This window comes from Mus pahari, chromosome 1 (genome assembly GCF_900095145.1).
Source record: "Mus pahari chromosome 1, PAHARI_EIJ_v1.1, whole genome shotgun sequence".
Taxonomy (NCBI): Eukaryota; Metazoa; Chordata; class Mammalia; order Rodentia; family Muridae; genus Mus; species Mus pahari.
In genome coordinates, this window is record NC_034590.1 from 83548820 (window position 1) to 83561861 (window position 13042).

The 13042-nt window shown below is 46.5% G+C and overlaps 1 protein-coding gene and 1 pseudogene across 2 annotated transcripts in view; both read left to right on the forward strand.

The window, feature by feature from the left end:
- LOC110324469 overlaps positions 1-5139 on the forward strand; it is a 113797-nt pseudogene extending 108658 nt beyond the window's left edge. The window contains exon 2 of the transcript XR_002380689.2: positions 4870-5139. The product of XR_002380689.2 is annotated as a glyceraldehyde-3-phosphate dehydrogenase pseudogene (transcript). The remainder of the gene's footprint in view (positions 1-4869) is intronic.
- Spon1 (spondin 1) overlaps positions 4766-13042 on the forward strand; it is a 279501-nt gene continuing 271224 nt past the window's right edge. Inside the window, exon 1 of the mRNA XM_021201343.2 lies at positions 4766-5435. Within this exon, the coding sequence (XP_021057002.1) occupies positions 5198-5435 (238 nt within the window). The 5' untranslated portion in view covers positions 4766-5197. The remainder of the gene's footprint in view (positions 5436-13042) is intronic.

The following is a 13042-nucleotide window of genomic DNA, read 5'->3' on the forward strand; positions in this document are numbered from 1 at the left end:
TTTTTTTAAGAACAAGAAAATATTTGTAATCATTGTTTATTGCTTCATCTCATAACCAGCTAGCTCACTCGAAGGCAGCTTCTGAGCTTTGTCAGTTCTGGGCTTTGCTTTGGGACATTACCAGGAATAGATTACTTGGGACAATTCACTTCAGTGTCTATCTGCTTGCTTTTTCTAGAAATCTCTTCACATAGAACTTCAGATTTAATACTATGAGTTAAAGGCACAAAGAAGTAACATTAATGGGGTCTTTTTAATAAATAAATACTAACAGTGATAACTGGTTTCTTTCTGTGACTTAATTTAAAATTTAGAAGTTATTCTCTCCATTTTGGATTTTTTTCCCAGAATCCTGGGAGGCAGGCACGATGTACCACTTGCTGCTGCTGCTTTTCTCAGAGTTTAGGGGGTCACTTGATTGGCTTTCCAGGAGCTCTTGGCTCCCCCGTGGGGATGCAGATAATCTCTGTGTACTACCCTGGCCTGGCACCTCCATGGTGGTTCTTTAAACTTTGCATGAGTTTGTTCGAAGTGTGTATTTGGTGAATCTTTGTTGAGGTTCTGGACTCCGCATCTGAAGCAAACATCTGATGCCTATGTTTCAAAGATCAGAAGCATAGAACACTAATCTGGAAAATTACCTTTTTCTTCTCTTTTTAAGAAAAAAGAAAAAGAGAAAGAAAGAAAAGAAAAGAAAAGAAAAAGGAAAGGAGAAGAGAAAAGAGAAGAGAAGAAAAGAAAAGAAAAGAAAAGAAAAGAAAAGAAAAGAAAAGAAAAGAAAAGAAAAGAAAAACAGACCAAGTGGTTGATCCAGCTTTTACTAATCAAAGGAATTTTTTTTTTTTTTCTTGGAGAAGTGGAGCCCTGGTTCTTCTCTTCAGCAACCTACCCACACACACTGATAAAGTTAATTATCTGCCCTGGCTAAGTGACTTTCCCTAGCAACACCCTAGCAACCAACATCAGCTCTGCCTTAGGCTACAAGACTGAAAAGATATTTCTTGAAGTCCAGTGTATTTTACACCAAAACAAAACATCTGAACAGGAAATTAAACAGAAATCAACTAGATTCATTGCTAGTAGACGAGACAGAGACACACAGAACAATACGTGACAATTGAGTGGACTCAGAAAAAATACTGAAATCCAGAGGAGAGACTAGAGGGTCTCAGTGCATGGAGCAGGTTAGACAACAGAAGAACAATGACCTTGAACCCTGACCTTCCTGTCCTTCCTCCGGAGTGCCCGAATTATTGACACACACCGAGATATTCGGTTGGCTTTTGTTGTAGTTTCCCGCCATGCCGACAATCAAACCCAGTTTCACCTCTACCAAGCAAGCACTTTACCCAGTGATTAAGATCCCTACTCCTGTGACCACTGTGTGATTCTTAGATGTAAATCACAATGTCTAAGCAGAGGCATCCTCTCATATCCGGCTCTTAGAGTGGAGACAGATGGCAGATGACCTTGAAGGCTTGAAACACTTGAGCTGAGTTAGAAGACACTGTAGCATATTTGCTGAAGACTTTTCATATAGAGAATAAAAATTTATAGGTCCCTCCTATGAGCCAAACACTCGGATGTAGGGGAAGGTCACAACGGGAAGCCATATTCAGAGTTATGAATTTAATGATAAGGAAAGATACTTAACAAATATAAAATTTAAAAACTAAATGTACAAATGAATAGGTAAGAATAGTTCTGAAGACTATTTAAAAAAAAAAAGGTACTAAAATCCAAGAAAGAGTTGGGGGAAGTTGAACTGTACAAAATCATGAAGGGCTTCCCAGAGGGATGTAGAGAGACTAAAGTCAGCTGCAGGATCCCAGACCATGAGGAGAGAGAAGAAAGAAGCTCCCCCAAAGTGAGGAGCCATGGGACTGGAGCCCAGAAGAGAGACAGAACAGGAAGGGGCCTGGGAGGCCACGTGAAAGATCCAGCCTTATCTAAGAGCCTGGAAGGCAAGGGAAAGGCAGAAGGGTTTAACCAACTGAAGGGTCTACATTCAAATCTGCATTTCCAAGAATCTCTCTTGGGGCTGTATGAGGACAGAGGAGAGGACAGACAGGAGGACAGTTAGGAGGCTGAGAGAACATGACGTCTGGAGCAGGAGAGAAAGCAGGGCAGGGGACAGGAGTTGGACAGCTTGTACCTGAGGAACTTGGAGCATGGGGCTGATGACAAAGCAATGATTGCATTCATAGAGGAGAGAGAGTGAAGTGACAGCCATGCCGGGCTAGGAAAACTGAGTGGCCTGGGATAGGAGCTTGGGAGACTTGCTAGAACCTGCGGCTAGAGCCCAGATGGTGGGGCCAACACTAAGCAATAGCAAGTACTCCATGTTGGTGTTGGCAATGTTGATGGTGGGGCCAACACTGAGCAATAGCAAGTACTCCATGTTGGTGTTGGCAATGTTGATGTTGGAGCTTAGCTCTCTCCTTCACTAGCATGATACGTTGTGCTAACATTACTTTTCGTGAGCTCGAAAATGGCCATGAGGTATGGGGACAGGAGGTTGGATTAAGATCACCACCTCCCACAGTCTTCTTGTCAACGGCCAATAAGAAATTAAATAGCACACCCCTGCCTGTTCTGTGCCCTCCCACCTCCAATTTAAATTTAAATATGTTGATGAAAACCTAAAGATTTTCAAGAGTACATATTTGGTCAGTCCACTCCAGGAAGACAAAAGCTGCATTTTATTCATCTCTGTAATTTCCTATCCTCTGAGATAATGTCTGGTATAATGTCCTGATCCGTATAGCTGCATCACTACCATAGCTCAGTTTTCATAGTATATGCAATTAATATTTGCTTTTACCATGAGACTATAAGCTCAACAAATGCAAGTGTCATGTCTGTCTTGTGAACTAGTACTGAACCTTTAGAGAGCCTTTACAACACTGCAGATGGATGGATGGATGGATGGATGGATGGATGGATGGATGGATAGATGATGGATGGATGGATAGATAGAGGATGGATAGATGGATGGATGGTTAGATTGATGATAGATGGATAGATGATTGGATGGGTAGATGATGGATGGATAGATGGATGGATGGATAGATGATGGATGGATGGTTAGATTGATGATAGATGGATAGATGATTGGATGGGTAGATGATGGATGGATAGATGGATGGATGGTTAGATGATGGATGGATGGATGGATGGATGGATGATTAGATTGATGATGGATGGATAGATGATTGGATGGGTGGATGATGGATGGATGATGGATGAATGGGTATATGTGTAAGAGCAAATCTCTATCCAAGGTATTTGGAAAGGAAGACATGACATGATTGCCAATTGGACTTGTGAAGTAGAAAGTAGACGTCTTAGCCACTCAACACGATATTGGATGGCCATATTCAATAGATGACGAGTGGTTGGATAGATGGATGCATTCGATGAATGATGGATGGGTGGATTATTGAACGGATGGATGAATTTTTGTCCTGTCTTCTAGTGCTAGGCATAGAGCCTAGCTTCAGGTACATAAAACAAAGCTTGCTGGGGGAATGGGAACCCAAACATGGAGTCAGTCTAGAGCCCTGAGTCAGCTGGCTCACTCAGTCAGTCCAGATCTGAATTTGCACACAAGAGAGAGCTGGCCAGTTGGATCAGAGGCTGAGGACCAGTTCTCATGCTTTCTCCTAAGGCTGAGAAGTGTACAAGGCCTTCCACAAGGCTTATTCCCCAGTGACTTCTGAAAGATAGCATCCAGTTGTCAGTGGTAGTAGAAGTCACACCACAGACAGGACTGAGAGATCAGTGGTTAGTGGATGGGGTGAGGAATGGAATTTCCAGTATTGATGGCTCCATTGGGCCGTTTGTAATCTAAGAGAAAGAAAAGGCGAGTCCGGAAAGTGGGCGAAACTGCTGGTTAGATGCAGGCACTTGAGAAGTATTCAAGGCCCTGGGAAGGAGAGGAGAATAAAGCCGCCTTTCAGGGCATTGGGGGCGGGGGAGGCTTGTGTGCAGCGATGGCATTCAGGTATCTTCAAGGAGGGTGTCTCCTGAGACAAAATATTCCACATGAGAGATTTCGCCGAATTTCGGCACACACAGCTCTGGGTCAATAGCTCCCGCTCGCTCCTGCCCCATGCTTCCTGGGCAGGGAACACGCTTGGAAAGGTTGTTTGACCTAATCTCACAATGGGTAAGTGACAAGGTTGAGGCAGAGAGAGATTCCTCTCCCAAAATCCTGTCCCTGGAGGCTAAGAGCCTGAACTAAGTATCTAAGCCAAGAACACACAGGCCCTTCTTTGAACCTTTCAAAATGGCCAGGCTCCTAAGCAATAGACACTTGTTTTTGTAAGCACCCTCCTTCTTAAAACCTCACGGTTTATGATTGCTTAGATACACTGCTGAATAAACTAATATGTAGCAAAAATATTTTTTTCAATAGTAACTTTTCCTCCTTCTGTTTTAAAAGAAAACATTAAAAAAATAGATCTTCAAATTTATGGTCAAGGCACTGTGCCAGTTGCTCGCAGGGCCTAAGTCTCGGGCTCTTTGCTGGTCCTCTAGCGTGATATGTTATATGGTGGCCTGGGAAGAGGCAGCGGGCCAGGACAGCGAAGGTGGCCTGCGGCGATCTGCTTGTCTATAAATAAATGATTACGGTGAGTGGCGCTAGTGCACGTGGTAGACTGATGCCGCCGCGGGGAAGCCTTGCAGCAGCGCAACCTGGCACTGAGTAGGTTTACAACAAAAGTTAGTTGGCAGGCTTTCCCTCCTCAGAGCACTGTGGTCCACAGGACCCAGGCTGGAGATGGATGCCTAGGAAGCAGCCTCGTTGGTGGCAGGGTAGATTGAGCCAGCACGTGTCTGCGTCTCCCGGCTCTCTCCCACCAGACCCTGGGAATCCAGCTTCACAAAACAAACACCAGAGCGCCCGCTAATCGCCAGCTCAGAAACAAAACAGCACTGCGCTGGGGGATCCGGGCGCAAATCAGCCCTCCCTCTTCGCGCTCCTTCGCCACCGCCCGCCCCTCAGCTCCGCTGCTCGGCTCCGCTCAGAGCAGCGCAGCTCCGCAGCCGCCAAAGCGAGGCGGGCTCGGTCTCCCCACCGCCAGCGCCACCCGGGCTCCTCCAGGTTTCGCCTCTGCAGCTCCCGTCACTTAGAGCAGGAGTGTCCTGACAGGGTCTGCAACATCCGCATAAAGTTGGGGGGCCCTCGAGGATGAGGCTGTCTCCCGCGCCCCTGAGGCTTAGCCGGGGTCCGGCGCTGCTGGCCCTCGCGCTGCCCCTGGCCGCAGCGCTAGCTTTCTCAGATGAGACCCTGGACAAAGTGGCCAAGTCGGAGGGCTACTGCAGCCGCATCTTGCGCGCCCAGGGCACACGGCGTGAGGGATACACGGAGTTCAGCCTCCGCGTGGAAGGCGACCCTGACTTCTATAAGCCAGGAAGCAGCTACCGAGGTGAGTGGAATGGCGTTGGGGACCGGAGATCTAGGAACCCCTAGGACACTGACCCGAGCAAGGCTGGAGCCGGGAGAGCAGTCCCCGAGTGTACCACGTCTGCGCATCCTAACCCGGGGCCGTGACCTGGCTGCCCGGAGCCCCTTAGCTGCCAGCTTTATACTATACCCAACAAGACAGTGTCAGGGGAGGAGGGGGCCGTCGGGGAGGCTGCAGGCAGGAGAGACAGCCCGGGTCTCCAACGCAGGGTTCCCGAGTCCGGGGGGGGGGGGATATAGCCGAGCCACATATCACACCAGCCTGACTGGGAGGGAGTCCGACTTCGCTCCAGCTGTTGGCGAGAGTGAAGTACACACACATTTCTCCTTCTGGGGAAGAGGGTACTCTCAGGTGGGTCCCAGGTAGGGCAGCTCTCCTCGTGGTTTCCATCCTTGAAGGAGCGATACCAGCTTCTAGATCAAGCAGGATCTTACTTCCTGGATGGGTCCTTAACCAGTCTCAGGGTAGGGGGAGGAGGAACCTGAAGGGTCCACGGAAAGATCCCCGAATTACTCTCTTATGTCCCAGGAGAAGACAGAGACCGTTGGATTTTCAGGACAGGTTTCAATGGCAATAGGGTCCTCAGAAAATAATAATAAAAACAAACAAACAAACAAACAAACCCGGGTAGTCTCTCAAAGGAAGGTGGAATGTGACGATAAAACACAGACCCAGGATTCTAAAGACTCAAAAGCGATTCTGATTCTGGCGGCCTAGATGCTGTGCGCTCTGGGGATGCCCAGCTTTATGCAGCTCAGTGGAGAGCAGGGCTCCGAGCACAGGGAAAGGCAGTACAAGCAGGTGGGCGACTTCTGGCATGACCAAGAGCTAGGCCCACACCCACCGGAAGACTCCAATCACCTACTCCGTCCTCCCACTCCACCGCTGCCCTCCCTGCTTAGTAGGTCTATAGGCTCCCCAGATAGCTTTTCCTTTTTCTTTTCTTTTCTTTTTCTTTAAATAAGCATTAGCTGGCTGTCCCCAGGCAGGACCCTGGGGAAAATGATTGTATTTTACCTAGGGTCTCCTCCAGAGCCATAAGTCTGCTTGGTGCCTGATGGGGAAGAGCAGATCACTGGAGAACTTGGCAGAACAACTGGGCTTCCTGGTTCCCCCAGAGAGTTGCGAGAGAGGAAATGGTTGGGAGCTTTGGGAGAAAGTTTGGGGCAGTGTCAGCAGTACCAGACCCAACGAGTGCACTTCCCAGAAAGCTGCTTCTGTTTTCCTGGTCGGGTTGGTGGAGTTAGAATTCTCCACTCCAAACTATGCACTCGGGCTCTGGGCACCGACTGACTCCCTCAGCCCTTGGCCAGGATCTGCTTTGTTCCTTAGGGAGTCCACAAGATCCTTCTTTTTGAAGAAAGATGTTGGATAAAAAAACAAACAAACAAACAAAACCTCTCCTAGCCAGGGAGGAAGCACGCAGCTTGGTGGAAGGAGTCTCAGACCTGGCATGTGCAGGACAAACTGATACTCCCCTAACCTGGGGCAGATCAGACCAAAAGGCAAGAAAGCATCTGAGCCCCCTGCACACAGTCCTGAGTTAACTGGGACAGCAGAGGGAAAGGGAATGAAGGGACTGGGAATGAAGGGACCTGGGTTTAGCACCTGTGTGACTTCCTGCAAGCCATTTGATTTCCCTGAGCCTGTTTCCTAGCCTTGGAAAAAAAGCTGTCTTCTCATACAAAGGTGAGTGTGTCAGAGAGACAGCAGGTCCCCAAATATTCATTAGTTTGGGTAGAGTGACTTTTTTTTAATTGACTTAAAAATAGGGGGATTTTGTCTCAACTCATTGCATTCAGCGTGTGCTCTCTTCTGGTTGAAAGTTTGTCAACATTCCTCCAGTCCAACTACCAGAGAACAAATGGCTGCCCTTTTCAGGCTCCTCATGAATTTATTTAATGAATGAGTGAATGGTGATTTCTTCATACTTGTCTATGACTATTCTTAATTTAAACCCAAGAAGAGGGCTCTCTCTCTCTCTCTCTCTCTCTCTCTCTCTCTCTCTCTCTCTCTCTCTCCTCTCTCTCTCTCTCTCTCTCTCTCTCTCTCTCTCTCTCTCTCTCTCTCTCTCTCTCTCTCTCTCTGTGTGTGTGTGTGTGTGTGTGTGTGTGTGTGTGTGTTGATTTTGGCAAAGCAGGAGCAACCTGGAATCCCCTCTCATACCAGTCCTGTTTGGGGCTGAGCACACACTTCAGCGCTGGGAGGGAAGCACATACCACAATCACATGTCCAGAGAAGTTCCAGAACTTTTAGGTAAAGCCAAGGCTTAGCAGGGATGACCTGAGACCAGACCAGGGCCCTGGACTCTTTAGCCTACACCCTTAAATTTTGAAATACGGTGATACCTGCTCAGGCTGTAGGTACTCGCTCCAATGGCCAGGATACCTTGAAATAAAGACTTAGGGAGAGGCATGCTAAGATCTTCTGGGTAGGTGTTCTGTAATTAACACATCAGTTTCAGAGTTTTAAAGAAAAGGCACTAGCTTAGTTTGTGACATTTCCCATTAGATTCTAGTTCCTTACAATATCACATTAAAAGTAAATTTAGTGTGTTCTCCTAGGTGCCTAGACATTAACATCCCCTGATGTTCATCTTGCTTTTTAACCCCCCTTTCCCCATTTCAGCATCCATCACCCATCACCATCCTTGGAATCAACAACTCCTTCTCCTCCCTCCTATCTGTACCCTTTATTTCAGTCTGTCATCCAATAGCATCTGTGCCCCATTGCCCCCCACCCCATTGCCTTTGGCTATTCTAGACTTGAATAAAAAGGTCCCTATTTTAACAAGTTGAATCATGGTGCTTCTTCCCCACAGCCTGGGTGAGTTTGGGGCAGTCATTCAGTCTTCTCCAACTAGCTAGTGCGGGTCTGACTTCCTTTTCTATCCCACCCCTGCTCCCTACCCTCCCTCCCTCTTCCTCTAGCCGCCCCCCACCCCACTGCCATAATTGTGCTTTAGAAAACTCTGAAAGGCCCGCTCTGTTTCTGACCAGAGCCTCCTTTGAAAGGCGATTACAGTGATTAAAAATAACAAGTTGAGGATACTCCAGGGGCTTCTCCTCTAGGGCGACAGTTTACAGAGCCAGCCTTTCCCAGATCACAATTTCAAGCCAAATAGCAGGAAATCAGCTGAAATGTTCACAAATTGATTGAAAATCAGAGAGGCTCTTTTGTCTGAGCAAGGTCTGTTTATTGGGAAAATAAAGTCAGGCTGACGAGAGTGTCTTTTTTCTAGATGCTCTTTAAAGGGGAATTTTCAAGGAACTTGATGGGAAAAGAATGTTCAAGAGATTTCAAAAGCTAGCCCAACTGCAGGCATAATTGGGGGATTTATTCTACACCCAGAGGGTTGGGGACCTCCAAGGCAGCTTTGCCTTTTCTTTCTTCTTTGTCCCAGTTTGGGACACACACTGCCAGTGTGAGTAGGGACCTCAACTTGCTGGAAAAAATATGGGATTTCATGATGCATAAGTTCATGATGGGATTTCTGCTTGACTTCATAGTTACTATGTGACTGCAGGCAATCCATGACACGTCTCTAAACCAGTTTCCCTGTCTGTAAAGTGAGGGCATATGGGGGGAGGGCACCCCCAAAGCATCATGAGGACTGGAAATAAGGGTTAAAGAGGTCAGCACACAGTGGGTACAGGGTGTATGTTTGTGTGTGCACATATATAAATACACATAGATACATGTGATAAGAGGATTATAACCACAGAGAAGACATTGTGCTAAATTCTTCCCACTCGGCTCCCTTATTCCTCGCAGTCCTGCGAGGCAGTTTATTCTATTCCTGTTTTATAGATGAGGCTGAGCACCAGAGAGGCTCCTCACAATCTAAGGGCTACAAGACAGGGCCCAGTCTTGTGTCTGTGCTCTTCCCCTAGTCCTTTATGCCAACTCTTAACTGACTTGGGAGTAGAAGCCCTTTACTGGGCTAGCCTCAGCCTTCTGAGTAGTGAGACTTCCTTGAAGGGGCACTGCATCAACAGATCGGGTAATCACACCACAGGACACAGACTAATAAAGCGATGGAGTCTTCCTGCACTTCCTCCTTCTGGCTTCCTTTTTAAATGGACGTCAGTATTGCCCATCCCCATAAGCAGAGGCTCAATTTAGACGGTGCAGGGCCTCCTCAGTCTTTAATGGATCCCTTCATGAGAAGGCAGGAGCAAAGTGGGTGGGGGACAAAACCTAACCTGATAAATTGTTTCATCTACATGCAGTTGTTTTATAATTAGGCTTGCAAATGCTTGCGTTTGAGCATAATGTATGTAGGAGCTGAGAAACCAAAGCTGGGAAAGACCCTCTTAAATAAATGATTTCTTTTGTCGTGGTTTGCTTTTCTAAAGAGCGATCCCATCTCTCTCCTGTTCTTGTATTATTCCTTCCTTTTATTATGTGATTTTTTAAATTCTAAATTCTTGTCCCCCCCCCCTTTTTTTGAAACAGGGTTTCTCTGTATAGCCCTGGCTGTTCTAGAACTCACTTTGTAGACCAGGCTGGCCTTGAACTCAGAAATCCGCCTGCCTCTGCCTCCCAAGTGCTGGGATTAAAGGCATGCACCACCATGCCCGGCTCTTGTCCCCTTTTAATAAATGTTTATTTCAAACTGATAATAAAAACCAAAGGATACCATGCACATGCTCACATCCCAGGCATAAAAAAAAAATAGCTGAGGCAGGAGGATCATAAGTTTGAAGACAACTTCGAGATATATAGTGAGAACCTGTCTGGAAAACTCAGAAGGGAAAACAGAATTCAAAAGCTGCCTCAAGTCCGATGTTTAAGGATTATAAAGGTTGCTTATGGCTTTGTGTTTCAGGCAGTGGGGAAACATCAAAACATATAAAACAAGGCATATCTAATTTAAGTTTTTCAAAGTTTACAACCTAAGCGCTTTCTCAAGCCCAGGTAAGCCCATCCCAGCTGACTCTTTTAACCGGAACCATAGGCTAGCCCGACATATAGGTGCCCAGGAACCATAGGCTAGCCCGACATACAGGTGCCCAGGAACCATAGGCTAGCCCGACATACAGGTGCCCAGGAACCATAGGCTAGCCCNACAGGTGCCCAGGAACCATAGGCTAGCCCGACATACAGGTGCCCAGGAACCATAGGCTAGCCCGACATACAGGTGCCCAGGAACCATAGGCTAGCATGACATACAGGTGCCCAGGAAGTTTTACTACCACATTACTCATTTACAATCTTTACAGAATAGATAAAAGCCAAGCTAAGAGACCCCCCAAACGAATTATTTCGGCTGAGATCAATGGAAAGCCAGCCGTGACTTCACAGTGTCAGGCAGGAACCCAAGCTCCTTCTGCCTCGTTGCTCTCCCCTCTTCTAGGTCTCTGCTAACCATCAGGTAGCTGCTACTACAGCAAGACCACTACATACCTTATGTATGATAGTCTGAGATAAGATGTGCTGGAATGTTATTGAAGGGATCATGGGAATTCGGGCATGGCTCTTATTAACAACTTTCAAGTAAATCCCATATTAAAATGGACATTATATATGTCAGTCAAGTTAAAGAGCATGCGTTGCTAACATTAATTTCGCCCGTTTTACATATGAGTCTTTCTATTGGATGCTGGCCAACACGACTGAGTTTACCTGGCTTCAGGTTGTTTTATTGGACCTCTCTCTCCAAGGCTCATGGTAGACAACTTGCTTTCACATTCCAGCTCCATGAAGCACATCGTGTTGAGGAGAGGGTTTTGTTTTAAAGATAAAGGAGAAGTCGATTTGGGGGAACAGTTAGTACAACAGTGTTTATCAGTCTGTGGGTTGCAACCCCTTTGGGGTCAAATGACCCTTTCATATGGGTCATCTAAGACCAGCAGAAAACACAGATACTTACATTTCAGTTTGTTACAGTAGCAAAACTTCAGTTATGAAGTCACAGCAAAGATAATTTTATGATTGCGGGTCACCATAACATGAGGAATTATATTAAACAGTCACAGTATTAGGAAGGTTTAGAACCACTGTATTCTTTTTTTAATTCCTTAAAAAAAAAAAAAAAAAAAAAAAAAAAAAACTTTGTGTTTGAGTGTTTTGCCTGCATATGTTATGTGTATCATGTGCATGCAGTGCCTGCAATGGCCAGAAGAGGGCATTTGATCCTCAGGAACTGTAGTTATAGACAACTGTGAGCTAACACGTGGTTGCTGGAAACTGAACTCAGATCCTTTGAAAGAGCAGCCAGTGCTCTTAACAGCTAAGCCACCTCTCAGCCCTGTCCCAGGTTTTTAATGAAAGTCATTCTCCTTCCATGAATGAGAATTCAGTGAAGGGTTTCTAGGTGGGCTCTGTGCAGCTCAGACCTGATGGATGTTCCAGCTGAATCGGTAGGTCAGAGAAAGGGGTATAGGATATGTGTTTGTGAGTCTGTACATATGAAAATGTTGTCTTTATGTAAGTGTGCATAGGCAGCCTATTCTGTCTTACTTTTCCCTCAACAAAGGAGGAATCAGAAAAGAGAAAAGGAAGGAAAGAGGGAAGGAGGAAGTAAAAGCAATGGCCATGTGTGGGATGAGAAAAGAAAAGGCCACATGGTAGACATTCAGAATAAAAATGAACAAAACAATCTGAATGCAGTGACTACCCATCCCACCCAAGGCTGAGATTCGAGAGACATATGGAAAATCTAAATCACATAAGTCAAAATTATCCCTTCACGATCCCTTGAAACAGTGCATTACATATACCACGGAGAGCAGCCCCAGACTGGTCTGATTTATGTGCCTCTCCAAATATTTCCATTAGCGGGGAAGAGAAGGAAGTTGGCATTTCTTGGTAAGTCCAGCGCTGTTCTCCCTCCAGCACTGGAAGTGTTCTGCGCTTCTTCAGTCAAGTAGAGGAGAAGGCTCTTGGCTTCTCCTCCTTAAATACTGGCAGGCAAGTAAGTCCTTACCATGCGATTGTGAGGGGAACTGAGGCCACGTGGCATGCTCAGGAGCATGCAGTTAGTGGAGTGGAGCCTACCTACCGAGAGTCACGTGTGTGCGTGTGCGTGTGCGCGTGTGCGTGTGTGCGTGTGTGTGTGTGTGTGTGTGTGCGCGCGCACGTGCGCATGTGCGTGTGCGTGTGTGTGTGCATGTGTGTGTGGTGTGTGTGTGTGTGTGTGTGTGTGCGCGCGCGTGTGTCCCCACCTCATGTCTTTCTCTAATTCATCTACTTCAGAACACCTAGAACCAGACTCTCACAAACTCCATAAGATGCTGCTAAATTTTCGCTGGCATAAAATGTCCCATCTTCACAAAGGTCTTCTGAGGCTCAGACAGGTTGAGGCAAGGAGTGAAGCGCCCCCCAACACCCCTCCCCCCAAAGTGTTTTGCCAGCAAGCTCCAGGTACCTGACATGCTCAAACTACCACAGAAGTTTAGAGAAATTTCCTGTGCCTAACCTCTTGGTTGAGGCCTGAGGACAGCAGGACGCAGGTCCTAGGGTTTACAAACCTGTTTTTTTTTTGTTTTTAATTTTTTTATTATTATTATTTTCTTTATTTACATTTCAAATGCTATCCCGAAAGTTCCCCATCCCCCCCCCCC